The sequence below is a fragment of the Amblyomma americanum genome, chromosome 7 (assembly GCF_052857255.1).
Source record: "Amblyomma americanum isolate KBUSLIRL-KWMA chromosome 7, ASM5285725v1, whole genome shotgun sequence".
Lineage (NCBI taxonomy): Eukaryota > Metazoa > Arthropoda > Arachnida > Ixodida > Ixodidae > Amblyomma > Amblyomma americanum.
In genome coordinates this window covers 11,228,079-11,255,962 of record NC_135503.1, presented here as the reverse complement: position 1 = coordinate 11,255,962, position 27,884 = coordinate 11,228,079, and the positions used below count along the sequence as shown (strand labels likewise).

The window sequence follows — 27,884 nt, the reverse complement described above, 5'->3', positions numbered from 1 at the left end:
CTCGAGTACCATGACAAAAACTGCAGCCGCGTGGCGCCGGGGTTGACGCCATACAGGCACAAACACCAAAACACGTTCGGAGGGAAAGAAGCAAGACTGGTTCTCTTGTCAGAAACAAGCACAAGCATGTGATGGCACATGATGAGACGCCGTAAGTCAGGTCTGAACGTGCGGCGCCACCCCAGGCGACCAACAAAAGACACACGCGTTGAACACTATGTATAGCTCGCACACGCAAGTCATACGTCTCGGCTGCAGCAGCAACGCCGGCGCCTCAGCGGGTCCCGCCGTTCTTCTGCAGATCCCGCCTCAGCTTCCTGATCTCGAGCTGCAGCAGGCGCCTCCGGAGGACCTCCGTCCTCTGCTGCTCGACGTAGAGCTTCTTGTGTTCCAGGAGCGCCTCCGCCTTGGCCGCGCACTTGCGGCGTTCCTCGGCGTGGAACTCGGCGACGGCGGCCACCTTGCGCTGCTCCTCCCTGTGCAGGTTGGCCAGCGCCACGGACCTCTTCTTCTCCTCGCGGTAAAAGTCGGCCTCGGCGTCGGCCCGGCGCTCCTCGGCCTCCAGCTTGCGCTTGTTGGCCACGAACAGCTGCACCTCGTACTTGCCCTTCAACTCCTCCGTCGGCGCCTCGCGCAGCAACGACGTCGATTGGGCGCCGTCCGCGGACGACACCTTCCTCTTGGGGCTGCACCCCGGGTGCTCCCCCGCACCCACCCAGTCCCGAAGAGCGTGGTCCGCCGGGGACTCGCGGGCACCCGACGCGGCGGAGTCCACCTCGCTAGACCCTTCCTCGTCGTCGACGATGAACAACTCCTGCTTGGCCTCCACGGGGCTCGCCAACGAGCGAATGTCGGTCAGCACGAGCTCCGGGCCGCCGTTGCTTGCGACTATGCTCACGGGCACGGGCAGCCTCGTTTCGCCGCTGGTCGCATCGTCCGTTGTGGGCACGATGTACTCGTCCTGGCTCTCGCCGTAAGCACTGCAATTGGCGGACCACGAATGAAAACGGGTCGGCAAAAATCACTCAGCCAGCCAGCGACTGCAGAAGACGCCGACAGTATATTAAAGCGAGTAAAGCGTGGGGAATTATATATGCATTTTTAATAGGCTAGCATTAGTACACACAAAACAAATTCTTACCCTTAAGGGTGCAAATCAGCTGTCCCCAGACGAACACCCTTTTGGGTGTTAAAAAGGGTGCAGAGATCAGCACCCTTAAGAAAGGTGCACGGAATGAAAGTTTAGAGGGCGCGCATCAGTCGAAGGATTTTGCTTCATGGGCAGATCAACGTGGAGCACCCTTCCAACATGAATTCATAGAGGTGTTATGGAAAAATAATACCTTTTAATGAGGGTGCAATCATTACATCTTCTAAAGTATCATGAAGTGCACCCTTCTTTCAGAGTGCTGATCTCAGCACCCTTTTTTGGCACCGAACAATTGGAAAAGGGTGCTCGTCTGGGGACAGCTGATTTACACCCTAAAGGGTGAGAAATTGTTTAGTGCGTACACTCTAAACACGTATACGCCTTTACGGGAGTAAAATGGAGTAAACTGTCCCCTAGAGCACTGCCTTTCATAAAAGGGAGTGCTCTACCATACAGGTTACTCACTTCATACTCCATCATTCTGTCTAGAGCGTATAGGGTCATTATGGGCAAAACCCGGCGTTCTTCCACAGGGACTCCAGTAGTGCATATGGCGGTAGGAAAACGTCCGCTTGAGCAGCCTGGGTCGAGGTTCACACAGGTTCAATTCGCAGATTCTATCCTTCCCGTGCTGCCTCGAAATCCAAGCCCAAATTCTAATATGCACTCTGAAAACCCTCGTCCACTCACCTCTGCAAAGTCTCCGATACGGGATGGGCACTGCTGACGGATCGGGCCCGGCTTGCAACACTCGCTGCAAAATGAGAGAGAGGGAAAAAGACGCATGTAGAAGTAGTTATGGGTATCATATCAGAGTTGAGGCAGTGCCAAGATTAAAGGTGCGGGTAATTCCAGCAGGAAAGGGAACGCATCAATTACGGGCATTCATCCAGTAATTATTCCATAAATACTGGTGAAAAGCGCGCTCCATTTTCAAATTTAGTGCAGAAATAACTACAGAATTAACCGCATGCTGCAGCTATCTGTGCATTTCTCGCTGCGCGCATCCAAGAAAGCGAGGGCGCACTTAATATTCGCCAGCACCTAGCAGGACGCCCACCAACGACGCCTTATAGATAAAAGGGAGGCTGCACAGAATCGTGCAGTGAGGTTTATATTGCAGCAATATTCCCGGGAAGCTATAGTGTGGCATAGATGAATTCTCGCACCGCGGTCGAGCCTCTGGACTTGTAGAAACGGGAAGGAAAACCGACTGACTCATGCATGCAATGCACAAAAGCTGCCTAAAATGTACAGGTATAGGCCACAGAAGAAAAATCAGAGGAATAACATGGCAGGCAAACTAAAAAAAAATATTCCACTCCTTTCCGAGAACAATATTTGAACAGAGTGCATGCTGCCAGCTGGGGCTGGCAGGAAGCTGGTAGCAACGTTTTGCAATCTGGAAACGCGCTGCTACCAGATCACTGTCAGTCTCAGAAAATGTGCGCTTCACTCTGTTTATAAATAACATGCGGCTATAATAGACATATTCTTGCACTGTGCAGTTGTATGCTGCTAGCGTAATACGCCCTCGACTAGTGAATGCTTCGTTTATAGTTACCATGTCTTCAAGCCCTGTTTTCATATATGTCCTCGGCGACATTGTTTAGTGCCATTTTTGTTAACCCACACTTTTTCTGTAATGCCTCGGCGCTGCAGAAAACAGTGTAAATTAATACATGTACATAGTTAGAGGTTTCAACTCAACCGTCCTCATTCGCTTGCTCTTAAAGTGCGCAGGCGCAATGGTACATATGTAGGGACACAGTGCATTCCGCATGCCCGCTTAGCGCTGACCTGAATGAAGCACGTCGCGGCCGTAAACGAGACGGAACGGTGGCATGTTTGTCGTTTCCTGTACGGCCGTATTGTATGCGAAGGTGACGTATGGGAGCACTTCGTCCCAAGTTCTGTGTTGAACGTCGACATACATTGAGAGCATGTCACCTAGCGTTTTGTTTAATCGTTCCGTTAAACCGTTCGTCTGAGGGTGGTAGGATGTCGTCTGGGGTGGTCTATATGACTGTGGCGTAAGATCTGCTCGTACTCTCGAAGCATCTCCTTAATTTTACGGCTGATTGCGGCGCGTTCAGTGGAAGACACACGGTAAGGTGACTGTCGGAGAGGGTGCACGGCGTCGTCCGTAATTATACGATGCTTGGCCAAGTGTGTTCTTCCGACGCGGGAAGAAATCGAGAAGGTATCGCCGAAGCGCTGCAGGAGATTTTCTACTTGGCCTCGCTGCTGCGGCGAAAGCGCGGGGTTAATGTCGTACTGGAAGTCGGGAACACCGGTGTGAACTTCTGTTGACGACACCATGGCAAGGCTGGGCGGTCGTCGATTGTCGGCGATTCCATGAATGTGGGCCACAGTGGTCCCAAGGCTGAGATGTTGGTGCTCACCTCCAAAATTCGTAAGCAGTACTTCGTTTCTCCGTTTTCGAGGCAAACGACCCCTCTGGCGACAGCAAGGCAGCGGTCGAAAAGCATAATTTGTTTGCTTTCGACGACACCTTCAAACTTCCGCAGTGTCTTAGCGCCGACAGATACCACAACGCTCGAACGGGGAGGAATGGTGACGTCATCAAGGGTGTAAAGAGCCGCTGGACGTTCGGAGGCCCCGTTGATTGCGTTCTCAGTGGAGAACGTCACTGACTTTGATTTAAGGTCAATGACCGCGCCATTTTCTGTCAAAAAATTAATTCCGAGGATTACGTCCAGGGAACACTGGTCGAGTACGACGAAGGTGGGCAGGTACGTGTCCTTTTCGATGGTCACTCGTGACGTGCACTTGCCAGCTGGGGTGATCAAATGACCCCCGGCAGACGAAGCTGTGGGCCCGTCCAAGGTGTGGTCACCTTTTTCAGAGTCGCGGCAAAAGGTCCACTGATTACCGAGTAGTCGGCGCCGGTGTCCACAAGTGCGGTGACGTCGGTACCGTCGATTGAAATGTTCAGATCAGCAGTTGTAGCCGTAGGTGTACGCGGGAACGTCGCGGAGTCCGTTCACGGTTGCGGTGCGGCGCCAGGCGGTTTCTTTGCGGCGCAGAATTGACGCGGCGAGGCGTGTTATCGGGCTGGTGATCGTCGGTGCGTCGTAGAAGCGGTCGCTCATGTCTGTGCAGCGGTGGAGGATCTTGGACGTGTCGCCGGTGAGCAACCTTCCCCTCAAAGGTTGCCGCTTCTGGTTTTCCCGAACGGACTGAGAGACCTTCCGCGCCAAATGTCGCCGGAAGAACGTCGCGGAGACGAGAAACGACGTGAAGTCGGCGACCATAGCATTATGTATCACGCCTCACTGTACAAAGAACGATATTACGCCACTACGCTTATCTAGTCGACCTCTTCGGTATGCATTCAAACGACAGCAGAACCGATAGTTTATTTTTTGCGCATTCGGTTTTCATAGTTTTTTCATGTGAAAGAACCCTACACTGCGCCACTAAAATGTGACGGCGCTGTGAAAGCCGGAGAAGGCGTCGGAAAATCAGGGGTCTGAGTCTCAAGGCTATGAAGTCAAGAGAACGATAAGTGGCAAGCTCAAGCCAGTGACAACGGCAATCATAGTGCATAGCCGCCTACATTACGATAACTAAACAACTATTAGGCTTCACATTAATATTTGAGTACAGCGCAGCGGCATATGCAGGGACAGAAAAAAAAGTGTGGATTACAGGACAAACATCAGTTTATTTCATCCTGACCAGAAACGGATGTACATGCGGTAGTGTGGACGACAGCATCGCCTGTACGAGAAATTTCTTGCAGAAAAAAAGGATCGGTCCATATGAAGAAAGCTCAACAAATTCACTGTGGAAGTAGAATCGCCCGACGCCCAACCGGCCCCCTCCTCAGTGATGGTAATGGACTCTACCAGGGCGAGGCTTGCTAGGGGAGCACCAGTCGGCAGAAACGAGCCTATTGTGCGATTACAAAAAAGAAAAGAGGCCACGGCAGTTTCTGTTTTGTTCTTTCATTTTTTCTCGTTCCACACAACACACTTTTTTTTTTTTTGCACCCAGCTTCATCGACCGTGTTTCTCACCCTCACGGAGCGCTCAGTGGACTCGTCCGCACACCGCGCAAGACGTGTCGAACCGCGGCCCGAACCGCTAAAAGCGACCCATCGGAGGGGAGTAGGCATCGGAAAGTAAAGAGAGGCAAGGGCACAACAACGGGGGGACTGCGGTGGTCTACGGTGAGAGTTTCAGGGGCGGGGTGGGAGCGTTGTTCGATGCCCAGAACCGAAGGCCGCACCGCCGCCGAAGTTTCGCGCCCACCTGCGCTCCAACGGAGTGGCAGCGCGCTGGAAACACCGCAGTCTACAAGATGCACGACACGAGGTATACCTGTTCTTTCGGCGACAACCGGATTCACAGTTGAACGTGGGGAAACCACGTACAGTGAACAGATCATGCCTGATTCAGGTTCCGGTAATACGGGCTTCTGAGGACCTTGGGCGTACCACGAGCGCGCCGGCTCACATACAAAGTCTGTAAGGCAACAACGAGGAGAGGACGCTGGACAGCCAGAAACGACGCATTCTGTCGAGCCATTCATACTGGCACGCGAACAGAGTCCCCGCAAAGCGGAAGGAATAGCATAATCGTGATTAAAGGGCGGCCTAGTTCGGGACAATCGCCCCACGAACCAAGCAGCATCACAGAGCAAAAGCAGCGCTGAACCTGGAAGGGTAGCGCCACTCCAGACGAGCTTATACAAATCTGCCACCCTGGCGCAAAGAATGAACAGCGGCAGAAGGTGCGCCTCCCGTTCCGCGAGGGCAAGGCCTTGGGGGCCTGCTGGTGACCTCGAAGGCGACGTCTCTGGCCTTGGGACCCGCTCCCCGAGCCCACGACAGAGGCGCGCAGTCAACAACGGGCGGCTCGGGAGGAAACACGGCGTTCGAAACCCGGGGTTCTCTACTCCCTTTCGGGCTAACGGGGTAACAACCCTTCCGCTTCGGGTCGTGGCGAGCCGCAACGCTCCGCTGTTTGTGGGGGAGACAGCGCCCACACAGCGTAAGCTGCGCAAGGGCCAAGGCCAGGCCCCGCCCACGCGGAAGCCAGCTAGCGCCACACGGGACGTTAACGGAGCGGGTTGAGTTCTATGCAGCCAGAACTGAGCACAGCAAACGGTCAAGATATATAACCCTTTGCCGCCTGCCGAACTCTTTTTCCCGGAAGTCCTGGCCACAAACCCTTCTAGGAAAACCCTTTCGAGGAAACCCCTTTCGCAGCAGGCGGAGCTGGGCCAAGGCTGCATCCAACCCTTCGGTCCCAGCAGCGTGTTAGAGAACGGCACGGTTGGAAACCCTTTCGGAAAACGCCAACACCCGGAACCCTTTCGACGAGAAGGGGTTGCCCCTTCACTCAGCGCCTAACCCTTTCACTCGGGCCGGGAACTCGTTCCACGACGCCCGAAAGGGTTCCTGCGAGCGCCGTTAGGCCGCAAGCGGCCACCTCCGCGGCCTTGCCATTGCGCGAACCATCCCGGGGTCCTTGGGTGCTTCTGACGGCCTTGGAAGGAAGAAGCCCCGCTCCGAAGGCGGCCTTCGAGTGTCGGAATGGCCCCGTCACCTTGAAGAACCCCACCGCCTGGAGAACCCCTTCCCACGTCCTTGATCAGCCTCGCGTCGCCACTGCTCATCCTCTCCTGGCGCCCTCACGTGATAGGCTGGCGCGTCTTCGCGTTGTAGAAAATCTGCTCAGCGGGGCTTATATCCTCCCGAAACTGCACTTGGGCCACGAGGGATGCTGTAATGGAGGACTCCGGATAAATTCCGACTACCTTGGGTTTTCTAACGTCCGTTGACATCACACAGCACACTGGCGCTTTTGCATTTCGCCTGCGCCGAAACGCGGGCGCCGCCGTCGGGATTCGATCCCGCGACCTTGAGCTCGGCAGCCGGAAGTAAACGCCACTGAGCCACCGCGGCGGGATGTGTTGGCGCAGTACGGGAGAGAGAGAGAGAGAGAAAAAAAAAGGAGACGCCCTCGTCAAACGCTCAGGTTATGAAGACGAGGTTCGGCAGTTTCGATTAGTGAAGTTATATATACGACTAGTATTTTGTGGCTTTTCAAACCTCAGGGTTGCGCCATGGCCTCAAGAAATGGGATTCATTAATTCGTTCATTTTGTATACAAAACAAAGTTTATTTTGTGACGCCAGCACTCGTTACAATACGTTCCCGCCATTCCCACTCTACACACGGCTGTCACCAAGGAAAATAGCAGTCGGGGACTTGTTCAGTGACAAAAGCGCTCTCGAATAGCCCAGCACGAATCTCTTGCGAGATAAGGCAGATAACCGAACAGAGGAAAATGTCATCCAACGTGAGGAAACTTAGACAGCAGCATGAGATGCAACATGTTTTTTCTTGTTTTTTTTTTTGCTGGAAGTCGGGAATACAAGCCGACTTTGGATGAACACACAATGCGTATAGAGCAGGAAAAAAAAAACAGTGACGTACTATTCACGTCAAGAATATGTACAGTACTCACGGATTGAAATAGGACATTCGGAGCGCTAGCCTTGCAGTGCCACGCAGGCATGTGGTAAACCACAGGCCGGCTGATTGGCTACTGGAAGGAACAATTCTGCTTTGTAGATGTTCTCCCTCTCACGCCATACCACAATGCACCACCTTGGTTCCATGAGCGTCTACGGGCGGCGCTCCATGAAGCGACGGCCACGCGCTCCGAATGTCCTATTTCAATCCGTGAGTACTGTACATGAGATTTCTAGGTAATGTGATTTGTGAGCAGAAAATCAGCTGCGGTGAGAAGGCCATGAAATATTCATCTGCGAGCGGCTGGCGCAGGCCACGGGTGGGTGATGCAAAAGCGATTGAGAGCGCGATCTCAAGAGAGGCCCTTATCTTCTTGTCCACAAAGACAGAAGTTATGCAACTCGGTAGATGATTGTGGTGAAAGTGAACTAAAAGTATAAAAAAAAACAGTTGTGTGAAAATAAGAAAATGGGATATGAGAAACACGTAAACCAAATTCGCGCGTAAGTGATGTACTCGCATCCGACATCCGCTTCAACTGCGAAAGCCGCTCATGCCCCTCACTTTTTCCTGAAGACAAAAATCTGACCGCTTACAACTAGGCGTTGGACTTTTTGGCTTGTACCGGAAAAGGATACGCTTAAAAGTAAGCAAATTCAGTTCTAACCGAAAAAGGTCAGTATTCTTTAAATTCTACCTGTAGCAAACTGGCCGCCGGGTAGGCTGTCGAGTTATACTGCTATACTTTACACGTAAGCCCCTGCAGACTGGGAGCTCCAGCTCGCCGCCAAACGTCGTCTGCTAGTGTACGTTCACTGTCCTCACCCGCTTACGTTAGTTAATTGGTTAAGCGCGTTTATCCATTGCATGTAAGGATGTTTAAAACTACGCATAACTGTCAAGAACAGATGCCATGTTCTAGCTACAGTGACGGTTCAGCGGCAGTTGCATCTCTGTCGTCCACGCCTTTGCTCAACGGCCCAGCGATAACATGGCAACCCGCCCTTTTGAAATCAACCTGCAATACTTCTTTATTGGAGGCAGCATTTCTTTCTACAATTACACTATGTTATAACAGTTTTACCATTAAATGACGACCATTAGTTAATTTTGATAAATCGAATGCTCAGGGTTTCAAAATAGCCAAGATAAACAAGCGACTTTTGACAGTCATCAAGGAACACCACAATATATCACCAATTAACAAGAAAACAACGGGAAATCCATCATTAGCAAATAATATTCTCCCAGAAAAAAAAAAAAACATCGAAAATAGGTTGAAATAAACGCCTAAAAAAGACCGCCGAATTTATAAAAGTAAACACCGAGAGTCCAGCCCCTACTAATAATGTGTCAATCTTAATTCCGGCAATGTTCTTGGAAAACGTAGTGATATCGTGTAACTTTCAACGTATTCATCACCGCCTGAAAACTGAAAAGCGGCGTCGTACGTATACTTACGATCCAAGCCCATATAAACAGCAGGGACTTTGTGACCATTGTATAGTGCCTAGAATATACTACGGTGTAAATACTCTGTAACCATGGTCACCTGGCTCGGCAAGCTGGAGCGAGCTTTGAAAGCGACGACAATGCAGAAAAAAAAATATTCGATAAGTTTTCCTTCGTTCCGACAATGCGCATCAGAAGTACAAATCAATAAAACGGCACCAATGGATGTTCATTGGTCACTTCGTTGTAACAGTATGATCGCTGAAAAGCTCGCTGGTAGACAAGCAGGGTTACGGTGACGAATATAAGCTCTCGACGTCTTTTATTCCGAGCTACGTTTTAACTTCAGAGCGTGCTGCGTTGAGAACAAATTCACACTCTGGAGGCTGGCACTCACCCCTAGCTACCGACCCTGTTAATTCAGTTTTTAAAACGGACAAGAAGCCATTATCCGTAAAGCACTGAATGAGACTGGCTGCCGCCGTGAACAGAATTATGCAACGGTGTGTGCAGGGCGGCACGACAAGCTGCCGACGCGAAAGGCAGGGGAAATGAAAAACAAACAACGACAGCGTGTTCACTGCTTCAACCGGAATAAAAATAAAAAAGAAAAAAAAAAGAACGTGTGCCTGCCAGGGATCGAACCTGGGACCTTCCGCGTGTTAGGCGGATGTGATAACCACTACACCACAAGCACAGCTGGAAACTGCTGTGCGCCAAGCCTGTCATATAGTTCTGTCCAATCTTGTGAAATAATTTCTCATGAAAGATTGCATGTTTGTATCCGAGTCGTAAACCCTTCGCAGCCCTTTGAAGTATGTAGCAGTGATTATGCCAGATCGCGACACTACTTCCGGTTTCCTGAGGTAGGATGAGTTCAGGGGTAAAGCCCCTTGATAATATAGGTGCAGCCAGGGGATATGAAGGCAGAAAGAGATGCGAGAGGGCGACCATCATGTAGTTACGTCACATGTTTTTTGAAGCCGGTAGTAGGCGCTGCGCTGCGCCTCGCCAGTTGCGCCGCGAAGATCAAGGCGAGCAGACGATCTAGCGCCGCGCCGGACAGCCGGCAGCTGATTGACGGGTAGTAGGTAAGGGGCAATGAGCCACAAAGCCCCAGTAATCCTTGCGAAAGCACGTGGCTTCCGGCGCACTTTTTTAAAATGCAGTTCGGTACACCTTTTCTTGGCGGTGGGCGCAAAGCTACGGTGGCGAAGCACCTACATATGAGTCCATCCGCCAAGTAGTTCGGCCACCACGGAGCCCAGTTTAGATTGCAGTTTCGGTTTTGTTTCAGCGGCCAGAGAAAGGTGCTTCCTACAACTGACTTGTCGGAATGTAAATTTTTTCTGTCTTGTATACAAGCCCACACGGGCTTTGCAGTTATCTGTACTTAAGAGGTGCTAGACGAACATTTACAGGCGTTGCTGTTTTTTCTATATGTATAATCAAATTAAGCGGCCACTCAATTAAGGCATTTTTCACCAAGGCAGTTCCACACTTCGGAGATAACTATTTATAGCAGCAAAATTGAATAACTAACGTGCGGTGATGCATGAAAGTCTGTTAGGCTTCGAATGAAAATAAAAAAGCGATATGTGGAGAAGATCGAGGCAGACCCTTGACTGCGTGTATATCGAAGTAACTATTCAGTCAATACATGCACAAGTCGGTGAAAACAGATATCTTTATTTGGCACAGACCATTACAGCAGACTTCTTTCCGTGTAAGTACAGAACTATGATCGAATAAATTAATAACAAGCAAAAAGTATAGGTGCACCAATAAAATAGAGCGGATAGTTTTGAGGGGAATATAAACTGAATCATCAGACTTGCGGCGCTCCTTCCAGCTCTTCTACGCCACTTATGTCACCGCTTTCACTGGACGAGCTAGATTCTGAGTTCATAGAAACTGTAATGCTATCCAGCTGCGTGTCAATTGTTCCATGGCGTTCCATGCGCTTCCTCTTCTAGCTATAGGCGTACAACATGGACACAGTTTCGCGGCCAATTCTCTGTGTAACACAGGAGATCCCTCGGTTCGAGAGTTTTTCTACTGCGGACATTGTGAACGTGGTGCTGCTTGCAGAAAGGTATCCTTTTACTTGACTCCACACAAGTTCAATGAGGCTAAATTCGCAGTTATAAGGAGGCAGCCAGGCTATGTCATGGCCAGCACTCTTTGCCAGATCGTCAATGCGGTGCCCAGAAAATCGTTGTTTGTGTTGGTTCACGATATCCAATAGTTCTGCCTTTAGCCGGTCGCCCGGAAACGGAATGTTTTTCTCCGTCTGCCACGACTCAATATCACTTTTCCGGGCACATGAAATGTATACTTTTTCGAGCTGCACACCACGGGCAGTCCATTGCTACTACACTGTTTCGATTAATGTTCGGCACTGATTGCTCATGAAGCATTTTTCGAATCGAGCACCGTCCATTTCAGTGCGGTAATCGGCGACAGCTTTTGTAGCGCGGAAAACAAGGCACGCGTTTTAATAATAACAATAATAATTGGTTTTTGGGGAAAGGAAATGGCGCAGTATCTGTCTCATATATCGTTAGACACCTGAACCGCGCCGTAAAGGAAGGGATAAGGGAGGGAGTGAAAGAAGAAAGGAAGAAAGGGGTGCCGTAGTGGAGGGCCCCGGAATAATTTCGACCACCTGGGGATCTTTAACGTGCACTGGCATCGCACAGCACACGGGCGCCTTAGCGTTTTTCCCCCATAAAAACGCAGCCGCCGCGGTCGGGTTCGAACCCGGGAGCACGCGTTTTCATCGATCGAATCCATTCTCGCTGCAGGCATGCACTGTATACGATCAACCTGCCGCCTTTGCAGTTTGGCGCATGAAGGCACGAAGTCTTGACGAAAGACACCTTCCCGTGACCTCGCGGCGGTGTCTGTCCAAATCTTCTTAGAGTGGCCTGCATTCACCCAGGTTTCGTCAGGGTAGCAAAATGGTCCTGCAAAGGAAGTTGTACGTTGACACGCGCATATATGCCTGAATTTGAAAGGTAAATGAAATCAAGCAACCCAGAGCTGATCTGATGCGTGCTCCCCGAACAGCGACATGCGCAGCGTTAAAAGGACATAGACCTCACACACGTCGCTACCATCCATGCGCCCAAGCACTTAAAGCTTATCACATGTCCGAACGGTCGCGTCGCTCTGGACCGCGCAGCAGCGTATGTGAGCTCGATACCCCCGCACGCTTTTCACCGCGATCAAAGGGCACGACAGAGCCGGCAGTGCAAGAAACACGCAGCGTACAACCGCATCACTTCGTCCCTTACACGCCTGCCTCTCCGGATCCATTCGCCCTGCAGCGCTCTTTAATTATACAATAAAAAACGAAATAAAAGATGTTGCTAGCCGCGGCATCTGCCATCGAAACCTGAAGCACCTGAGCTGCGGCCAGCGTGAGAAAAAGGACAGGGAGAGGGAAAGAATGTGTGGAGCGATAGCAAGAAACGATAGAGGTAGGGCGGCGAAGTACACTATTCTAATAGACCTATAATCCGCAGTTACACAATAATGTTTCCATGTTCTATCCCCGAGTTCTTATGCGTCAGCTTTTATATTGCACATGCAGTGACAGCTCCAAAGACACATAATAAAAAGCGAACTTGCCTCTTCTTCTTTCGTGTTTCCCGAAACGTCCGGCGGTTGTCGTCGCCACACGATGTCGTCGTCTCTTTCCAGAAGTAAAGAGTTCCGCTTACACTCCCGGAACGCAAACCAGATATCGTTCAGCATCATCTGCAATGTACAGACACGATGTTCGGCACGCCCATGTCGGGGTCATTTATTATGTCGTTCGGTAGCTTTGCGGCAGTCGACTTTTCGCCTCGAAGCAACGAGACTGAAGGTGTCGTACCTCTGCAGCCGCGTCTTCCTGGTTTTTTTTTGTCTTGTTTTTAAGCAAGCACAGATGACGGGTTCAGCTTCTTTCGCATTGGAGATTTCAGCACACCAGAGAGAGCCCCAGTTTTAATACGGGAGCCTCCATACTCGCTCGCTCCGGCGAGCTGGCTGACGTTACGGCATGCGGATGAAATAGACAGCCGAGGCTGACTACTACTTACGCCTGCGTACAGTTGCAGACCATCTCCTTCACCTGCTTTGAGAGGCATCTGTGTTTGAATTTCACTTGAACCTTTGGCGAAAAAAAAAAAAAGGGTAAGCTTTCGGAAGCAGACGACGGGGTGCGAGGAGCAGACGCCATATCCTATTTCAGAGCGGCGGGTGCCACGAAAACCCGCGACGGATGTGAACCCACAAAACCCGCGAAAGAAGAAAAAAAAACCCTAGAAGTGATGTTCCAGCGTTGAAAGTTCCCAGTTCTGTTAGAAATGTGGTTGCAATAACGAGAATTATGATAAACACAGGGAGATGAGTTTTTGTGCGTTTCAGCTTGGTAGCCTCCGTGCCAGGGAGCTTGTCGAGGCCACGTTCGAAGTCTCAAAGCGTCATTAAACTGGACGAACGCGTCATTTGGTCGTGGCGTTGTTTTGGAACTACGGAGAGGAACCAACCCACCCACGCCTCTGGTACAGTGTTCTAGAAGGCTAGAACACTGTACCTCTAGCAATCAGGCCTAAGAGTAACACAGAAATGAGAATGGCGTCTCCACCCACGGAGCTGCACTTACCAATGAACGCCGGAGAAGCATCCTCAACCTCGAACGCCAAATCTCCATTCGGCAGGCCTTCCTGCGTTCAGATGAGCGAAAGTTCTGCATCATATATCGTGTTCTCCGTTCGCGGCAGCAGAGTCACGAGAAATAAAACTTTTTTTTTTTTTTCACGAAGGCGCCTGTGCAGTCTTCTACTGGTTTTCAGCCCTGTTTTTTCACTCAAATCTGCTTTCAGCTCAGTCGTACTACGACCAGAAATAGTTAATAGTGCCTTCATCCATTCACTATTTGGCGCCTGTTTTGCCCGGTATCTATAGCTTCGGCTCGCTATCGGTCTTTGTCACGGGACGCCGCCTTTCTTTTTTTTTTTGCTGTCGGTGTCTAGAAATGAAGGTGAGAGGATCTGATACATGCATCGATTTTGTGTGTCATCGTAACTGGCTACTGTCCCAGTCATTACTTTACCTCAATTCGTCAAAAACCCTCCAATTTTCTACGTTAATTCCAACTTGAAGTCCTTGATCCTCTATGATAACGGCTGTCGGTGTCACCCTTGTGTGCATAGCGTTGGAGCACAGAACAGCAGCTCAAGAAGCTGCAGGTTTATAGGGGGCGAACCTTGCGCGAAAGTGGAGCCACGAGGACCTACAAGTTTGTCGGGCAGGAGCCGAAAATCAATCTACTATCTCATTTCGGTTTTTTACTGTCGCCTCCACACTGCTCGAGGGCTCCTATAGAACTATGACGACGACTGTCACCGCTTGATAATTAAAAAAAAAACGCACGATGGATGTATACACGCGGTTTCATTCACTGCGCCCGACAGCCACCAAAAGAGTTCACCAAAGGACGCCAAAGGACCAAGCACGTTACCACAATAAACACGGCCATCACAGCCGTTCTGGCCTCTGAACGCGAAGAAGCCCTGAAGAGGCCGAGAGACGTCCTGTACGCAGCTCCGAACGACGGCTTGTCTGTAGTTTGTCCAGCAGTGATGCGCGAAGTCCGGGAGCTCGGTGCCTTCTACTCACGCGAAAGAATCCTCGACCCGACTTCGCGTCTAGGAGAGCGCACGAGTCCATCTGAAGTGGACGCAGCGAGAAGCTGACAGTGAAAAAGTATATAGACAGGCGAACGCTGGCCTGCCTGCATCTCTCGCGCGAACGCCGGTCACGTGCGGCAGCAGAACGAAGGCGGAGACAAGCGCAGAACAGAAGGAACGCTGTCCTTATAGTATCTTCGGCCCGGCTAAGAGCTGTTTGCTTAAAAATTGGTTTTGGGGGAAAGGAAATGGCGCAGTATCTGTTTCACATATCGGCGCACACCTGAAACGCGCCGTAAGGGTAAAGTGTACTAGTGAGGGAAGGGATAAAGGAGGGACTGAGAGAAGAAAGGAAGAAAGAGGTGCCGTAGTGGAGGGCTCCGGAATAATTTCGACCACCTGGAGATCTTTAAGTGCGCTGACATCACTTAGCACATGGGCGCCTTTCGCGTCTCGAAAATTGAAAATTGGTTTTCAGGGAAAGGAAATGGCGCAGTATCTGTCTCGCATATCGGCGGCATATCGCATATCTGCAATCGGCTAATACCCCTAAGAGGAGGCCACCCAGCCAACGGCGTCGACCGAATGGCATGACATCGCTGTTAATCCGATTTCACGTAGCTACCTGCTCGCCATTATCCCATGTTTATGGGCCCTTTTTTTTTTGTCCCTTTTGTGGGCCGAGGAAGAGCTCTTCCGATTGCCCCATCGGCACGTAGAGGGAACCGCCCTACCACAGGCGCTGGGATTTGTTGAACTGAGCCTGCAGCCGCACGGCCCGACCTCAAACACGAGCATCACGAAGGAAACACTTTTTGCATGGCGGAACACTGACAAGCAATCGAGTGTGATTTGGGGAGCATGCGGACAGCCCCTTCCGTCCTTTCTAAGGCGAAGGCCTTACCAGCCAACCGTTTGTCTTACAGCGTTCCGGGTGAGGACATACGATTTCTCGTTGCATATCGCTTACATATGCTAATAAGGTTGGAGGCTAGCTTGCGACACGGATTCGAACCGACGACATTTGCACCTTCAATTGTATGCCTTCCCAGACTTTACCGCCTCCCTTAACTCTCGAGGTACCCACAATGACGAAACACAGTTCCTCGTTCTAGCTTCTACACTCATGGCATTCACGTTATCGAAATGCAGTGAAAACTAGCCTGTTTTCTCGCACTGCTGACGTTAAGTGCGTGTTTTTGCTCAGTGAATATAAGGTTCGTAGGTCAGACCCAAGATACGCGTGCACATCGCTTTGGGGGGAAAACGGTGTGGCGCGACGCTTACCTTGCACGGGATGGAGGGGTTATTCTCTTCGCAATCCAGCAAGCCCGTAACAGCGATGAGGCGTTCCTCAAGCGGCGACAGTGTCTTCTTGCCGGCCGCCGAGCGCATCTTGGCCCGCACGTTGCACTTCCAGTCGAACCATGTCTGCGGGGTATAGAGTTAATGCATCCGCACGCGTCCATGCAGGCACTGAGTCCCGTTCGTTCCAGCAACCCAACAGTTAACAAGTTAATCACGAGTAAACAGCCAGCATCCTGAGTCAGTGTGTTATTTAGCACGTGAGTGCGTTACAAACCGCGGGTACAGCCTGTTGAAGAGATCCATATACGTGAGCAGCCCTACAACTCATCTACCACTGTCCTAAACGCCTTAAAATGTTAGTACCACAACACTGCGGTGTGCTGGATAACTCGATAAGAAACAAAATCCTTCTGCACGATGGGATTCGAACCACCATCCTTCCGTTCCGCAGCTGAGCGTGCTAACGAGAACGACTACGCTACTTCCTGCCAACGCATATGTAGTTCTTGCCTAGGACGCTGGAGAGTGTTTTGCGGAAAGGCGTCGATTCTCACAAATGCCCTCCAGTGTCTCCGGCATTTAGGTCAACAAAGAGCCCCTGAATTCTTGTTTTCTCACGTACCTGTCGACACCCGAACGACGCCGTAAAGGAAGAGAGGAGTGAGAGAAGAGAGGGACTGCAGCGCTTCGAAGGCACTTCGTACACCAATGTGCGGTACCATTCTGATTTTGGAATTTCATAGAGGGGGCTGGCGCGAACGCCGAGCCCCCACTACCAAAAATTATATGCCCCATCTACCCCATTTAGGAGTAGTGGCGTGCTTCAGCCCAGCAGGCCTCGGCACGGGGCCCCGGCCTTGTTGATCGCCGGCGACCCAGCACCAGGTAAGTATGCGCAACAACCGACCGAAATCGGATGTCATGCAATTCATGCCTCTGTTCAGTACCAGTGGCCAATATACTTCTTACGGAGTTTCTTTCTCCGCATTACGCGCAATTTTGTTAAAAAGCAACAGCTGGACGGGGAGGGACCGCTGACAGGAGGGAGTAACTGAAGTTAACCTAACAAATGATTTTAACCACAAGAAACAAAATAAATTAGGTGTTAGATGTGTGTGCACCTTGCGACGAAATCGAGTTGCGGGTGGGGCGGCGATCATGTAGTTCGCGGCTACCCGTCTTTAAGCTTTTTTTTTTTTTCAATTGGATGAAAAAACATTTTTTGAAAATTGGTTTTTGGGGAAAGGAAATGGCGCAGTATCTCTGACATATCGGTGGACACCTGAACCGCACGCCGTAAGGGAAGGGATAAAGGAGGGAGTGAAATAATAAACGAAGAAAGAGGTGCCATAGTGGAGGGCTCCGGATTAATTTCGACTACATGGTGGTGGTGGTGGTTTTATTAAAATAATAGTAAAAAGGAAGGAAAAGATTTTTGCTAGCCCCGGCATCTGCCATCGATACTGAAGCCCCTGAGCTGGGGCAGCGGAAATAAAGGATAGCAGGCAGAATGGAGAAATGAAATGAAAGAGGTGAGGGGACAGGAAAAGAGGATAGGGGGAGAAGTAATATGTACAAACTATTTACACAATAAGAAATGTGTCCAGGTTGTGCGCGTGATTAGTTCATTTTAGAGGAATAATATCAGACACGCGCACAGCACTGTGTTGGCTACAACTCGAGTGGGCCGTCCAGTTATTAATCGTTCAAGGTTACATGGGGATCTCTAAAGTGCACTGACACAGCACAGCACATGGGCGCCTTAGCGTTTCGCCTCCATCGAACGCAGCCGCCGCGGTCGGGTTCGAACCCGGGAACTCCGGATCAGTGGCCGAGCGCAAAAACCACATAGCTACCGCGGCGGGTAAGGTTAGGACGCTCGGCTACTGATCCGGAGTACCCGGGTTCGAACCCGACCGCGGTGGCCGCGTTTCGATGGAAGCGAACGCAAAGTCGCCCATGTGCTGTGCGGTGTCAGTGTACTTTAGAGATCCCCATGTAGTCGAAATTAATCCGGAGCCCTCCACTATGGCACCTCTTTCTTCCTTTATACTTTCTCTCCCTCCTTTATCCCTTCCCTTACGGCGCGCGGTTCAGGTGTCCACCGATATGTCGCAGATACTGCGCCATTTCCTTTCCCCAAAAAACAGTTTTCATTTTATATTCCACTACGGTACCTTTTTTTCCCCCTTCGTTCACTTCCTCCTTTATCCCTTCCCTCACGGCGTGGTTTGGGTGTCCACCGATATATGTGAGACAGTTACTGCGGCATTTCCTTTCCTGATAGGATAGGAAAACTTTTATTGTCCAACAGAAAAAGGGACGGCCGAAAGGTGACTCTTGGCGGCTGCTTCGGCCAATCGGACGAGTTGCAGCTGAGCCACCGAGTTGGAGCTCAGTCTTGGTCTTTCGTCTTTATGCCTCGTCCCTCCCGGGGGACATGAGGACATTCCCATAGCATGTGGTCCAAGGTGGCCCTAAGTTAATAATAATAATAATAATTGGTTTTGGGGGGAAAGGAAATGGCGCAGTATCTGTCTCATATATCGTTGGACACCTGAACCGCGCCGTAAGGGAAGGGATAAGGAGGGAGTGAAAGAAGAATGGAAGAATGAGGTGCCGTAGTGGAGGGCTCCGGAATAATTTCGACCACCTGGGGATCTTTAACGTGCACTGACATCGCACAGCACACGGGCGCCTTAGCGTTTTTCCTCCATAAAAACGCAGCCGCCGCGGTCGGGTTCGAACCCGGGATCTCCGGATCAGTAGTCGAGCGCCCTAACCACTGAGCCAACGCGGCGGGGCAAGGCCCTAAGTTCGCAGTTAGCACATTTTTCTGAAAATTTCCCTGGGTACATGAGACTCCAGAGGGCCATGTTTGGAAAGGTGTAAGTTTGTAACCGGTATACCCGCCGCGGTGGCTCAGTGGTTATAATAGACGCTCGGCTACTGATCCAGAGTTCCCGGGTTCGAACCCGACCGCAGCGGCTGCGTTTTTATGGGAGCAAAACGCTAAGGCGCCCGTGTGCTGTGCGATGTCAGTGCACGTAAAGGTCCCCAGGTGGTCGAAATTACTCCGGAGTCCTCCACTACGGCACCTAATTCTTCCTTTCTTCTTTCACTCCCTCCTTTATCCCTTCCCTTACGGCGCGGTTCAGGTGTCCGCCGATATGTTACACATATACTGCACCATTTCCTTTCCCTAAATACAAATTATTATTATTATTAGCACAACACGGCGGCGAACCTTACTAGTTTCGGACACGCGAGAGTCCAGGGGCCGTATTACGCAACTGTCACAAATTATGTCAAAAATTATTGACAGTGACGTCAAAATGACGAAACGAAGAGACGTCACCGCTTGACGCAGCTAGGAATTAGCCAATTACATCAGGGCGGCGCCTCGAGAACATTTATTTGCGCGGCGAGGGGCCGTCTGCTAGATTTTTGTAAAAAGACTTAAATACGCAGCGATCAAAATAACTAATAGTTTATTTTGCCAAAACATTCCGTTTAAAGTTTGAAAAAGGTAAGCAAAACAATTATAATTATAATTGGTTTTTTGGTGAAAGGAAATGGCGCAGTATCTGTCTCATATATCTTTGGACACCTGAACCGCGCCGTAAGGGAAGGGATAAAGGAGGGAGTGAAAGTAGAACGGAAGAATAGGTGCCGTAGTGGAGGGCTCCGGAACAATTTCGACCACCTGGGGATCTTTAACGTGCACTGACATCGCCACAGCACACGGGCGCCTTAAAGCGTTTGGTATTGTGCTATTAAATTTGCTGGTGGGTAACTTTTGCTGCCACAGGGAAGCGCTGACAGCGGTAAAACGTTAAGCCGCTTTGCACGAAAGCAGCCGATTCCACGGCGCTTTATTGTTTTTTTTTTTTTTTTACGCGGCGCCAGAAATGAAGCTACTGCGCGGCTGACTTAAGTGCGTAGAAAAATGTGAACGAATGCAGTCAAGACTACGTGCCTGCTGAGCGAACTTGCAAGGAGCGCACGGAACGAAATCGACGAAGACAACTTGTTAAGTCTGTGTTGTTCGGCTCTTTCGATCGATGACAAAAATGCAAAAGGTGAGGTGTTGCAGTATGTGACGAGTGGTTGTTTGTTTATTTCCCCTTGGGAAACAGAAGACGACCACGAAGTGCCAACAATTGCTGGGAAAAATAAGGTGCTTTGCCAGCATAAGCGTGTCTTATCGTGTGTCACAGAGGTGACGACGGAACCCACCCCTTCTGCGCACTAACTTTACAAATTGCCTCCAACATCCGCTGTACGCATTTGCTCACTGTCGGTTGTGCGATGCAAACGTACGCCTCATTACCAACGGCAGCTTGAAAGCCGCCGGTAGCAAATAACCGCAGTGCACACAGCACCTGCCGCCGCACCGACAGCGCGCTCGCACGCAAACCTCCCAGTTCATCGGCGACTTCGTCGGCCAGCCACTCCACAGTGTGCTTTTCCAGTCGAAAAAGGCATCGAGACAGCTTGTGCGGCAAGTCACACACAGTCAAACATGTCTTCGTGCGCTCTCCTTCACAGTTACTCGCGCCGGTGCAGCCGCCTCGGTACACCGCCGCAATTTTCTGTCAAAAACGCAAATGTCAAATTGACCGCCTCGAGGCTGTCACAAAAAAAAAACTCAATTAGCGCCTGCATAATTAGGTGTGCAACGTCACCACTTCTGCCACATCCGTGATGTAATCTGCAGCCACCGATGGCGCAAAAAAAAGCAAAATGGCCGCCGGCCACGAACGACCAATAGGAGCGAGGCTAATTGACAGCTTTTTGACAATTTTTTGGCAACTTTGCTAATTAACAGTTGCGTAATACGGCCCCAGAGAAGCACGGGGATTGGGGGAATACAGCGTGGCCTCCGTCACCCGACTTCCCGAGAAGGCAGCCAGCACACGCCCCACTCGTTTCAAAACCAGGTTTGCAGACACGTTTTATGAAGCCTCGGGCAAACAGTTCGTCTTTCCACGCTAAGCAAGACGCAACACCTGCGTGTTTCGTCGCTACATGCTTCACACTGCTCCGCGTGGGGTAAACGCGAGAATGCTTGTATCATCACGTGATCACAATCGCATGTAACTCGATTAGCCACATTAGCCATCACGTTTCAGCACACGCGTACACTCTGCCTCATTATATGGCCCCACGTGCACCGCTTGGCTTCCACAAACGAAAAAGCTCACTTTTTTCAACAACACTTCTGCTGGGCATGCAGTGTTGGTGCATGCTAATACTGCAGTGAACTAGAATACTAAGGATGACCGATAAGCGCAAAAGATTAGAATAACCTTGTTCCTCCCGTGTACGTGGTTTGTCTAGTCTTTTGCGCACGTGGATCATCTTTAGTACTCACTTTTTTCCAACGGTCCTTGCCCTTGGGCGTGCTGAATGCCTCTCCGTTGAGGCGTTCGACAAGCCGCTGCCAATGGCGCTCGCGCTCCGTGGCCGACGACGGGAAGCGTGCATTCACCATGCACGGGTGGCGCTCAATGTAGTCCAGCAGCAGTTCGAACTGGCGCGCCGTAGTGCGGCATGCGCGAGGCTTTACTGCGTGGCGCTTGCTGGTGCCTACGGCGGCTGCCCCGCTGGCTCCGCCGCTCCGGGATGGAGCCATCACGCGCGACGCACTTCGTAGAACCACACACGATGCGACATCGACCGTCGTCGGAGTCTCACCACGAATATCTCGTACCGAATACAGCAGCGTGGTACCGCAGCTACGACGAGCGACGAATCGCGCGTGCAAAATATGGCGACGCAGCCGACGACGACGGGAGATTGACAAGCGCTCTCTTCTCGGCGTCGCTCGCACGCAAAGGGTTCACCCTTCGAGTCCACTCGACAACAGCTCGACAAACACACGATAGGCAAGGAGGCGCCGCCTCTGTCGGCAAAGGCGCCAGCGATCCAGCTCAACACCCTCTAAATACTTTGTCCAGCTGAACTGCGCAGACTATCGGTGAAAGCCGGAGAGGGCGAGCGGGGCACCTTCCCCCTCGGGCGCTTGGCTCCGCCCTTTGTTCGCTAGCCAGCGTAGAAATGGGGCGGACGGCGCGCGCGCGCGCTTCTCAACGAAGGCTTCGATTTTCGATAAGCTCTGCTGTTACTGCAGCCTTTCCTCCCCTTGGCTTGCCTTTCCCCACAGCCACCGGAGGCCCAGCGAACGCCCCAAGACGAAGAATGGAGCTGTGCCGATGACGGCGCGACGGAGATGCAGGAAGAGAGGGAAAATGCGTTGGGATGCGCAGCGCTGCACGATGTGACCTTTCTGCGCTGTGCGCATTGGTTGGCTCGAAAACACTACAGTCCCCACTGTCCAGTAAAGCAGAATTTTCGCCAAGTACCAAGCGCGTTCGATGATAACAGGCGAGGAAGGCGCACACCGGCTTTCGGAGCACGCTCGCTCGTCTGCAAGTGCGTGGCGGCGGCTCAGGAAGCTGCGGCTGTGCGCGCAGTCGCCTGCGGCATGTTTCGGTTTCGCTCTCAATATCGATCGTCGGTTCTTCCCGACTACAAGCATTGTTCCTGACTTAGCCGTGCCACTGCCAACATATAGATACCAGGACTGGGTATCTCTTTCTTCCTTTTTATTCTTTCACTCCCTCCTTTATCTTTTCCCTTACAGCGCGGTTCAGGTGTCCAATGATATATGAGACGGATACTGCGCCATTTCCTTTCCCCAAATCCAATTATTATTATTATTTGTATTTGTATTTTAGTGCACTACAGCCAGCAAAACTGCTGCACCGGAGTGTTCCCAGTGTGTTCGGTTGGAACGGCCAAGACACTTCTATGTGCAGTAACTGCGGGTGCGGGGAAATCATCGAGCACTTCGACGGCAAAGCGCCTGAGGGCTTTCCTGCCCGGTGGATGATCGCTTGCTCGCTCGATCCGCGCGGTGGTAAAACATTCGTTTGCTGGCAGCGTGGTGTAGTAGCGGTGGTTGTTGCTATGAAGGGGAGGAGGGGGATACTGGACCCGACGTATGTTGGCCCTTTGGGCATCAGCGTGGTGTAGCTCGTACGACTGGTGCCGGGTAGGGGAAAGGATAGCTCGTGCGAACAAAGCCAGTGGCATCATCTCACTGCCTGGCGGAATGCGTGCCAGAAATATGCGAGAGATAAGCCGGGAGACCAGGACGACCGTTTTTTTTTTGTTTTTTAGCCCATTAGGGCTTGCTCCACTGACAACACAATTTTTCTAAGCAACACCTACGTTAAAAATGCACAAAATGCGTATCGGCGTAATGTGATGGACCCGCCGCGGTGGCTCAGTGGTTAGGGCGCTCGATTACTGATCCGGAGTTCCGAGGGTTCGAACCCGACCGCGGTGGCTGCGTTTTTATGGAGGAAAAACGCTAAGGCGCCCGTGTGCTGTGCGATGTCAGTGCACGTTAAAGATCCCCAGGTGGTCGAAATTATTCCGGAGCCCTTCACTCCGGCACCTCTTTCTTCTTTTCTTCTTTCACTCCCTTCTCTTACGGTCGGCGCGGTTCAGGTGTCCAACGATATATGAGACAGATACTGCGCCATTTCCGTTCCTCCAAAAAACCATTAAAAAGAATAAAAAATGTGATGGGACAGTGTTAACATATGAGTGCGCACATCAGAGCTGCGTATTGATGGGGAGCTAGTATATGGTATCGTATCTGACCACAGCGACAGGTAGATCAGCTGCACCTGAGAAGCAAGCTTTTCACTCGAGCTGCGATGCATCTGGAAATACACATCTGCGATCTCGAGCTTCCAGCTGCCCCGTGCAAGCGCCTTGAATGCGATGCGGTTTTCAACAGAATTAAATTTTCGCTGTTTAAGTGAAAACGATGGGGCTGTAGGTAGATGCGATGCACTTTTACCACATCTGTGCGAACGCAGCTAGGGAGAGAGGTCCACGTAAGGTTGACTGCTCCTACGTCGTGGCCCATACACCATCGTCGCTTTTATTACGCCCCGAGAAAACTTGACACACAGCATATTTCATGTGGACCTCACGCACTTGACCACCGACCATACATTTGGCACCAATATGGCCAGAAGAATGCCCTTTCGCGCCATAAAAATTATCATGCACCTCTCACCCATTTCCTCTGCGCCAAACGGACTTGTTTCCTTTTGTGACACGCTCTGTGGCTTTGGCGGATAAAGCCACAGAGCGAAGATATCCATAAACGGCTATACTCACCAATATCTCCTCTTATGCTCAGCACACGTCAAGAAATGCCAAAACATGCTATTGAGTTATGCTAATATAACAACGGGAATACCATCCCCGAACTGTTGGCGAAATAAACCTTAAAAACGAACAGCCGCGTCTGTCGTAATGCTCTACTTACCGTAGCCAACTTACATTAGTTAACATGATTCGCCTGTCTTTTGACATTAAGCCTGTTATACGTAGTGGCACAGGCAGGGGCTTAATTGTTTACATTATTTTTAGGCTACCCCACCATACTTTGTCTTTTGACATTGGCACGGGCAGGGACACTTTATTTTAACGCGACAGCGTTAAGGAGCTCGTGTCGCAGAAAAGCCGGTATCGTCGAAAAATCTTTCCTCCTCTCCGTCAGCGAAAAATCCCTCCTCCTCCTCCTTCTTGCAATGTAATGAAATGAAAATGTTTTTTAAGGAAAGGAAGTGAGGCCTGTCTTACATCTCTCTGTGGACACCCGAAACGCGCCGTAAGGAAAGGAAAATTATTATTATTAAGGAAGTGACGCGTCTGACATATCCCTCGTTCGGGCGCAGTGGGGCCGTGCGGGCACCCAGGAATCCCGCGGTGAGCGGCGAACAGCGCAGCGCACATCCAAGGCGCGTTCACCACGAAGCTTGCGGCTTGCTGCCCGTTCGTTCGGCGCGGAAGCTATGCTGGCGTTCGTGGCATCGGGTTTGTCGAGAACGATGTGCCGACTAACTACGACTGCAACTTGAGTCCCGCGCGTTTCGGCAAGACCCCTGGCAGCGCTTCTACGTGGTTTGCCGCTCCGCGCGTCTGTTTCACCGTACGTACGTAGCAGAGCGATTTGTCTAACGGGCAAGGGGTCGCGCCGAATAGGCAATGGCATTCCGTGGTCTCCCTGGCAGTGCTGCAACACGCTGTCGCGTTCCACTCAAAGGCGAAGCTTAAGCGTCCTCCATTTATTTTTGACCATCCCGATGTCTGCTCCTGTTGACTGGGTGCAGTATGGATTGGCGAGTAATTGTGCAGGCAGGCACTGGCAAGTTTTCTGTGCATCCAGTCCTGAAGACAGTGTGGTGAACGGAAAAGAAGGCGAAGTTGTGGTATGGCAGGGCAGCATTTGGGGTCCTGTTTGCAAATCACTTCATAGACATCGTTATTAAGGCCAACGCCTTTAACGGCTCATACTCGCGGTGTCCGTCCATGACACTCTTCAACTCGATAAGAAAAAAATCCTTGTGCACGACGGGATTCGAGCCACCATTTTCCGTTCCGCAGCTGAGCGTGCTAACGGAAAATACTACGCTACTTCCTGCCAACGCATATGTAGTTCTTGTCTAGGACGCTGGAGAGTGTTTTGCGGAAAGGCGTCGAGACTAACGGATGCCTCCCAAATGCCCTCCAGTGTCTCCAGCATTTAGGTCAACAAAGAGCCCCTGAATTTTTGATTTCTCACGTACCTGTCGACACCCGAACGACGCCGTAAAGGAAGAGAGGGACTGCAGCGCTACGGAGGCACTTCGTACACCAATGTGTGGTACCATTCTGATTTTGGAATTTCATAAAGGGGGCTGGCGCGAACGCCGAGCCCCCACTACCAAAAATTATATGCCCCATCTACTCCATTTAGGAGTAGTGGCGTGCTTCAGCCCGGCAGGCCTCGGCACGGGGCCCCGACCTTGTTGATCGCCGGCGACCCAGCACCAGGTAAGTATGCGAAAGACCGACTGAAATCGAATGTCATGCAATTCATGCCTCTGTTCAGTACCAGTGGCCTATATAGTTCTTACGGAGTTCCTTTCTCCGTATTACGAGCAATTTTGTTAAAAACCAACAGCGGGACGGGGACGGACCGCTGACAGGAAGGAGAAACTGAAGTTAACCTAACAAATGATTTTAACCACAAGAAACAAAATAAATTAGGTGTTAGATGTGTTTGCACCTTGCGACGAAATCGAGTTGCGGGTGGGGCGGCGATCATGTAGTTCGCAGCTACCCGTCTTTAAGCTTTTTTTTTTCGATTGGATGAAAAAACATTTTTTGAAAATTGGTTTTTGGGGAAAGGAAATGGCGCAGTATCTCTCACATATCGGTGGACACCTGAACGACTGATGCCTTGTCTCAGAAGAAAAATAAATGTTATCGACGAACCCAACTGAGCTGTACAGCAAGCCTGGTACATTGGGACGAAATCTTTCGCCAAGGGAACGCTTCTAAGTATGTTAGTAAGGTTGTGTAAAGTTAGCTCTAGTAGGGCACTGAAATGCCGCAGCCGAAAATGATGGCGCTAGCGCATGCTAGCACAATCCCTCCCTTAATTTAATTAATAATAATTGTTTTTTGGGAAGGAAATGGCGCAGTATCTGTCTCATATATCGTTGCACACCTGAACCGCGCCGTAAGGGAAGGGATAAAGGAGGGAGTGAAAGAACAAAGGAAGAAAGAGGTGCCACAGTGGAGGGCTCCGGAATAATTTCGACCACCTGGGGATCTTTAACGTGCACTGACATCGCACAGCACACGGGCGCCTTGGCGTTTTGCCTCCATAAAAACACATCCGCTGCGGTCGGGTTCGAACCCGGGAACTTTGGATCAGTAGTCGAGCGCCCTAACCAGAGCCACCGCGGCGGGTGCCCCAAAAACCAATTTTCAATGTTCACTTGTGATCGGTATCACTGGCTGGTTTTGCGACTGTACGAACGAATGGCCACGAGCATGATGACCTCGGAACATTTGCAACCCTGCACTTTACAGTTTCTTTTTCATATGCATATTACATAGCCTGAAGAATGCAATTACCGGTCCTGTAGAGGTACTGCAGCCTGCGCGGAAGAGCAGCAAGTAATTAGGAAAATCTATCGCGTGCTGCGTACCTTCCTCCACTTGTCGGAGTCCTTGTGGATGCCTAGGCGGTGGCTGTTGAGAAAGTGAGCGAACTCGGCCCACTCGCGCTTACGGTCCTTGGCGGTGTAAGAGGAGTGCACCTGAGACGTAGCCAGGTTCGGGTGCACTTCCATGAAGTCCAGGATCAGCTCGAACTGCTTGGCCGAAGTGCGAATGCGCTGCCGACTGCCGCCCTTCGACATGGCTGTGCGATAGCTAAACCAGCCGACTACACACTCGACAGTGTCGAAGCACCCTCCAAACCAGACGACGACGACCCACGGGTTCTAGGAAGGCCACTCCTTGCACAAGCTCGCCAGAAAAGCACAAGCGCTAGAATCTATCGCGAAGAGTTTTCCTAAAGAAAGCTATACTTAACCTTACGTGGCGACGACACCCATGACTCAGCAGGCTTCGAGAAGCGACCTGTCGGTGCGGTATCGGAAGGCCGCGTCCAGAGTGCGACGTCTTCCGCGCTACACTTGCAGACAGTCAGCCCGACACGCGATATCCGTGCTAGGAGCAACGTAGTCTTCGACAGTGAGCGGGCCTGTCCGAGGCGAAATTTTGTCTACAGTTTTACACCGAGGACAACTGGGAAGTAATCTCACAGCTCGGCCGCCGAGACCACGTTCGTCAGTGCTTCGTTGTACGCGACACACCTTGCACATGCGTTCGGAAGAATACGTGCGACAGT

At 51.1% G+C, this 27,884-nt stretch overlaps 1 protein-coding gene, 1 non-coding gene and 2 pseudogenes across 3 annotated transcripts; all 4 read right to left on the bottom strand.

The window, feature by feature from the left end:
* Positions 1 to 79: 79 nt before the first annotated feature.
* Positions 80 to 27,436, bottom strand: LOC144098463 (uncharacterized). 2 transcript variants are annotated; one of them, XM_077631143.1, is made up of 5 exons: positions 21,483 to 21,963; positions 16,085 to 16,228; positions 13,771 to 13,831; positions 1,841 to 1,904; positions 80 to 980 (listed from the first exon to the last, which is right to left on the bottom strand). In XM_077631143.1, exons 1-5 carry the CDS (start codon positions 21,741 to 21,743, stop codon positions 275 to 277), a joined length of 1,236 nt encoding a protein of 411 aa, XP_077487269.1. In that variant the 5' UTR covers positions 21,744 to 21,963; the 3' UTR covers positions 80 to 274. The 2 variants fall into 2 exon arrangements, with proteins under 2 accessions (XP_077487269.1, XP_077487270.1); XM_077631144.1 differs by lacking the exon at positions 21,483 to 21,963 and adding an exon at positions 27,178 to 27,436 and having other exon boundaries at positions 132 to 980.
* TRNAV-AAC (transfer RNA valine (anticodon AAC)) lies at positions 9,738 to 9,810 on the bottom strand. The gene has a single exon. It is a non-coding gene; the product is annotated as a tRNA-Val (tRNA).
* Positions 16,849 to 16,998, bottom strand: LOC144099600 (U1 spliceosomal RNA; annotated as a pseudogene).
* LOC144099611 (U1 spliceosomal RNA) lies at positions 25,870 to 26,019 on the bottom strand (annotated as a pseudogene).
* Positions 27,437 to 27,884: the final 448 nt, after the last annotated feature.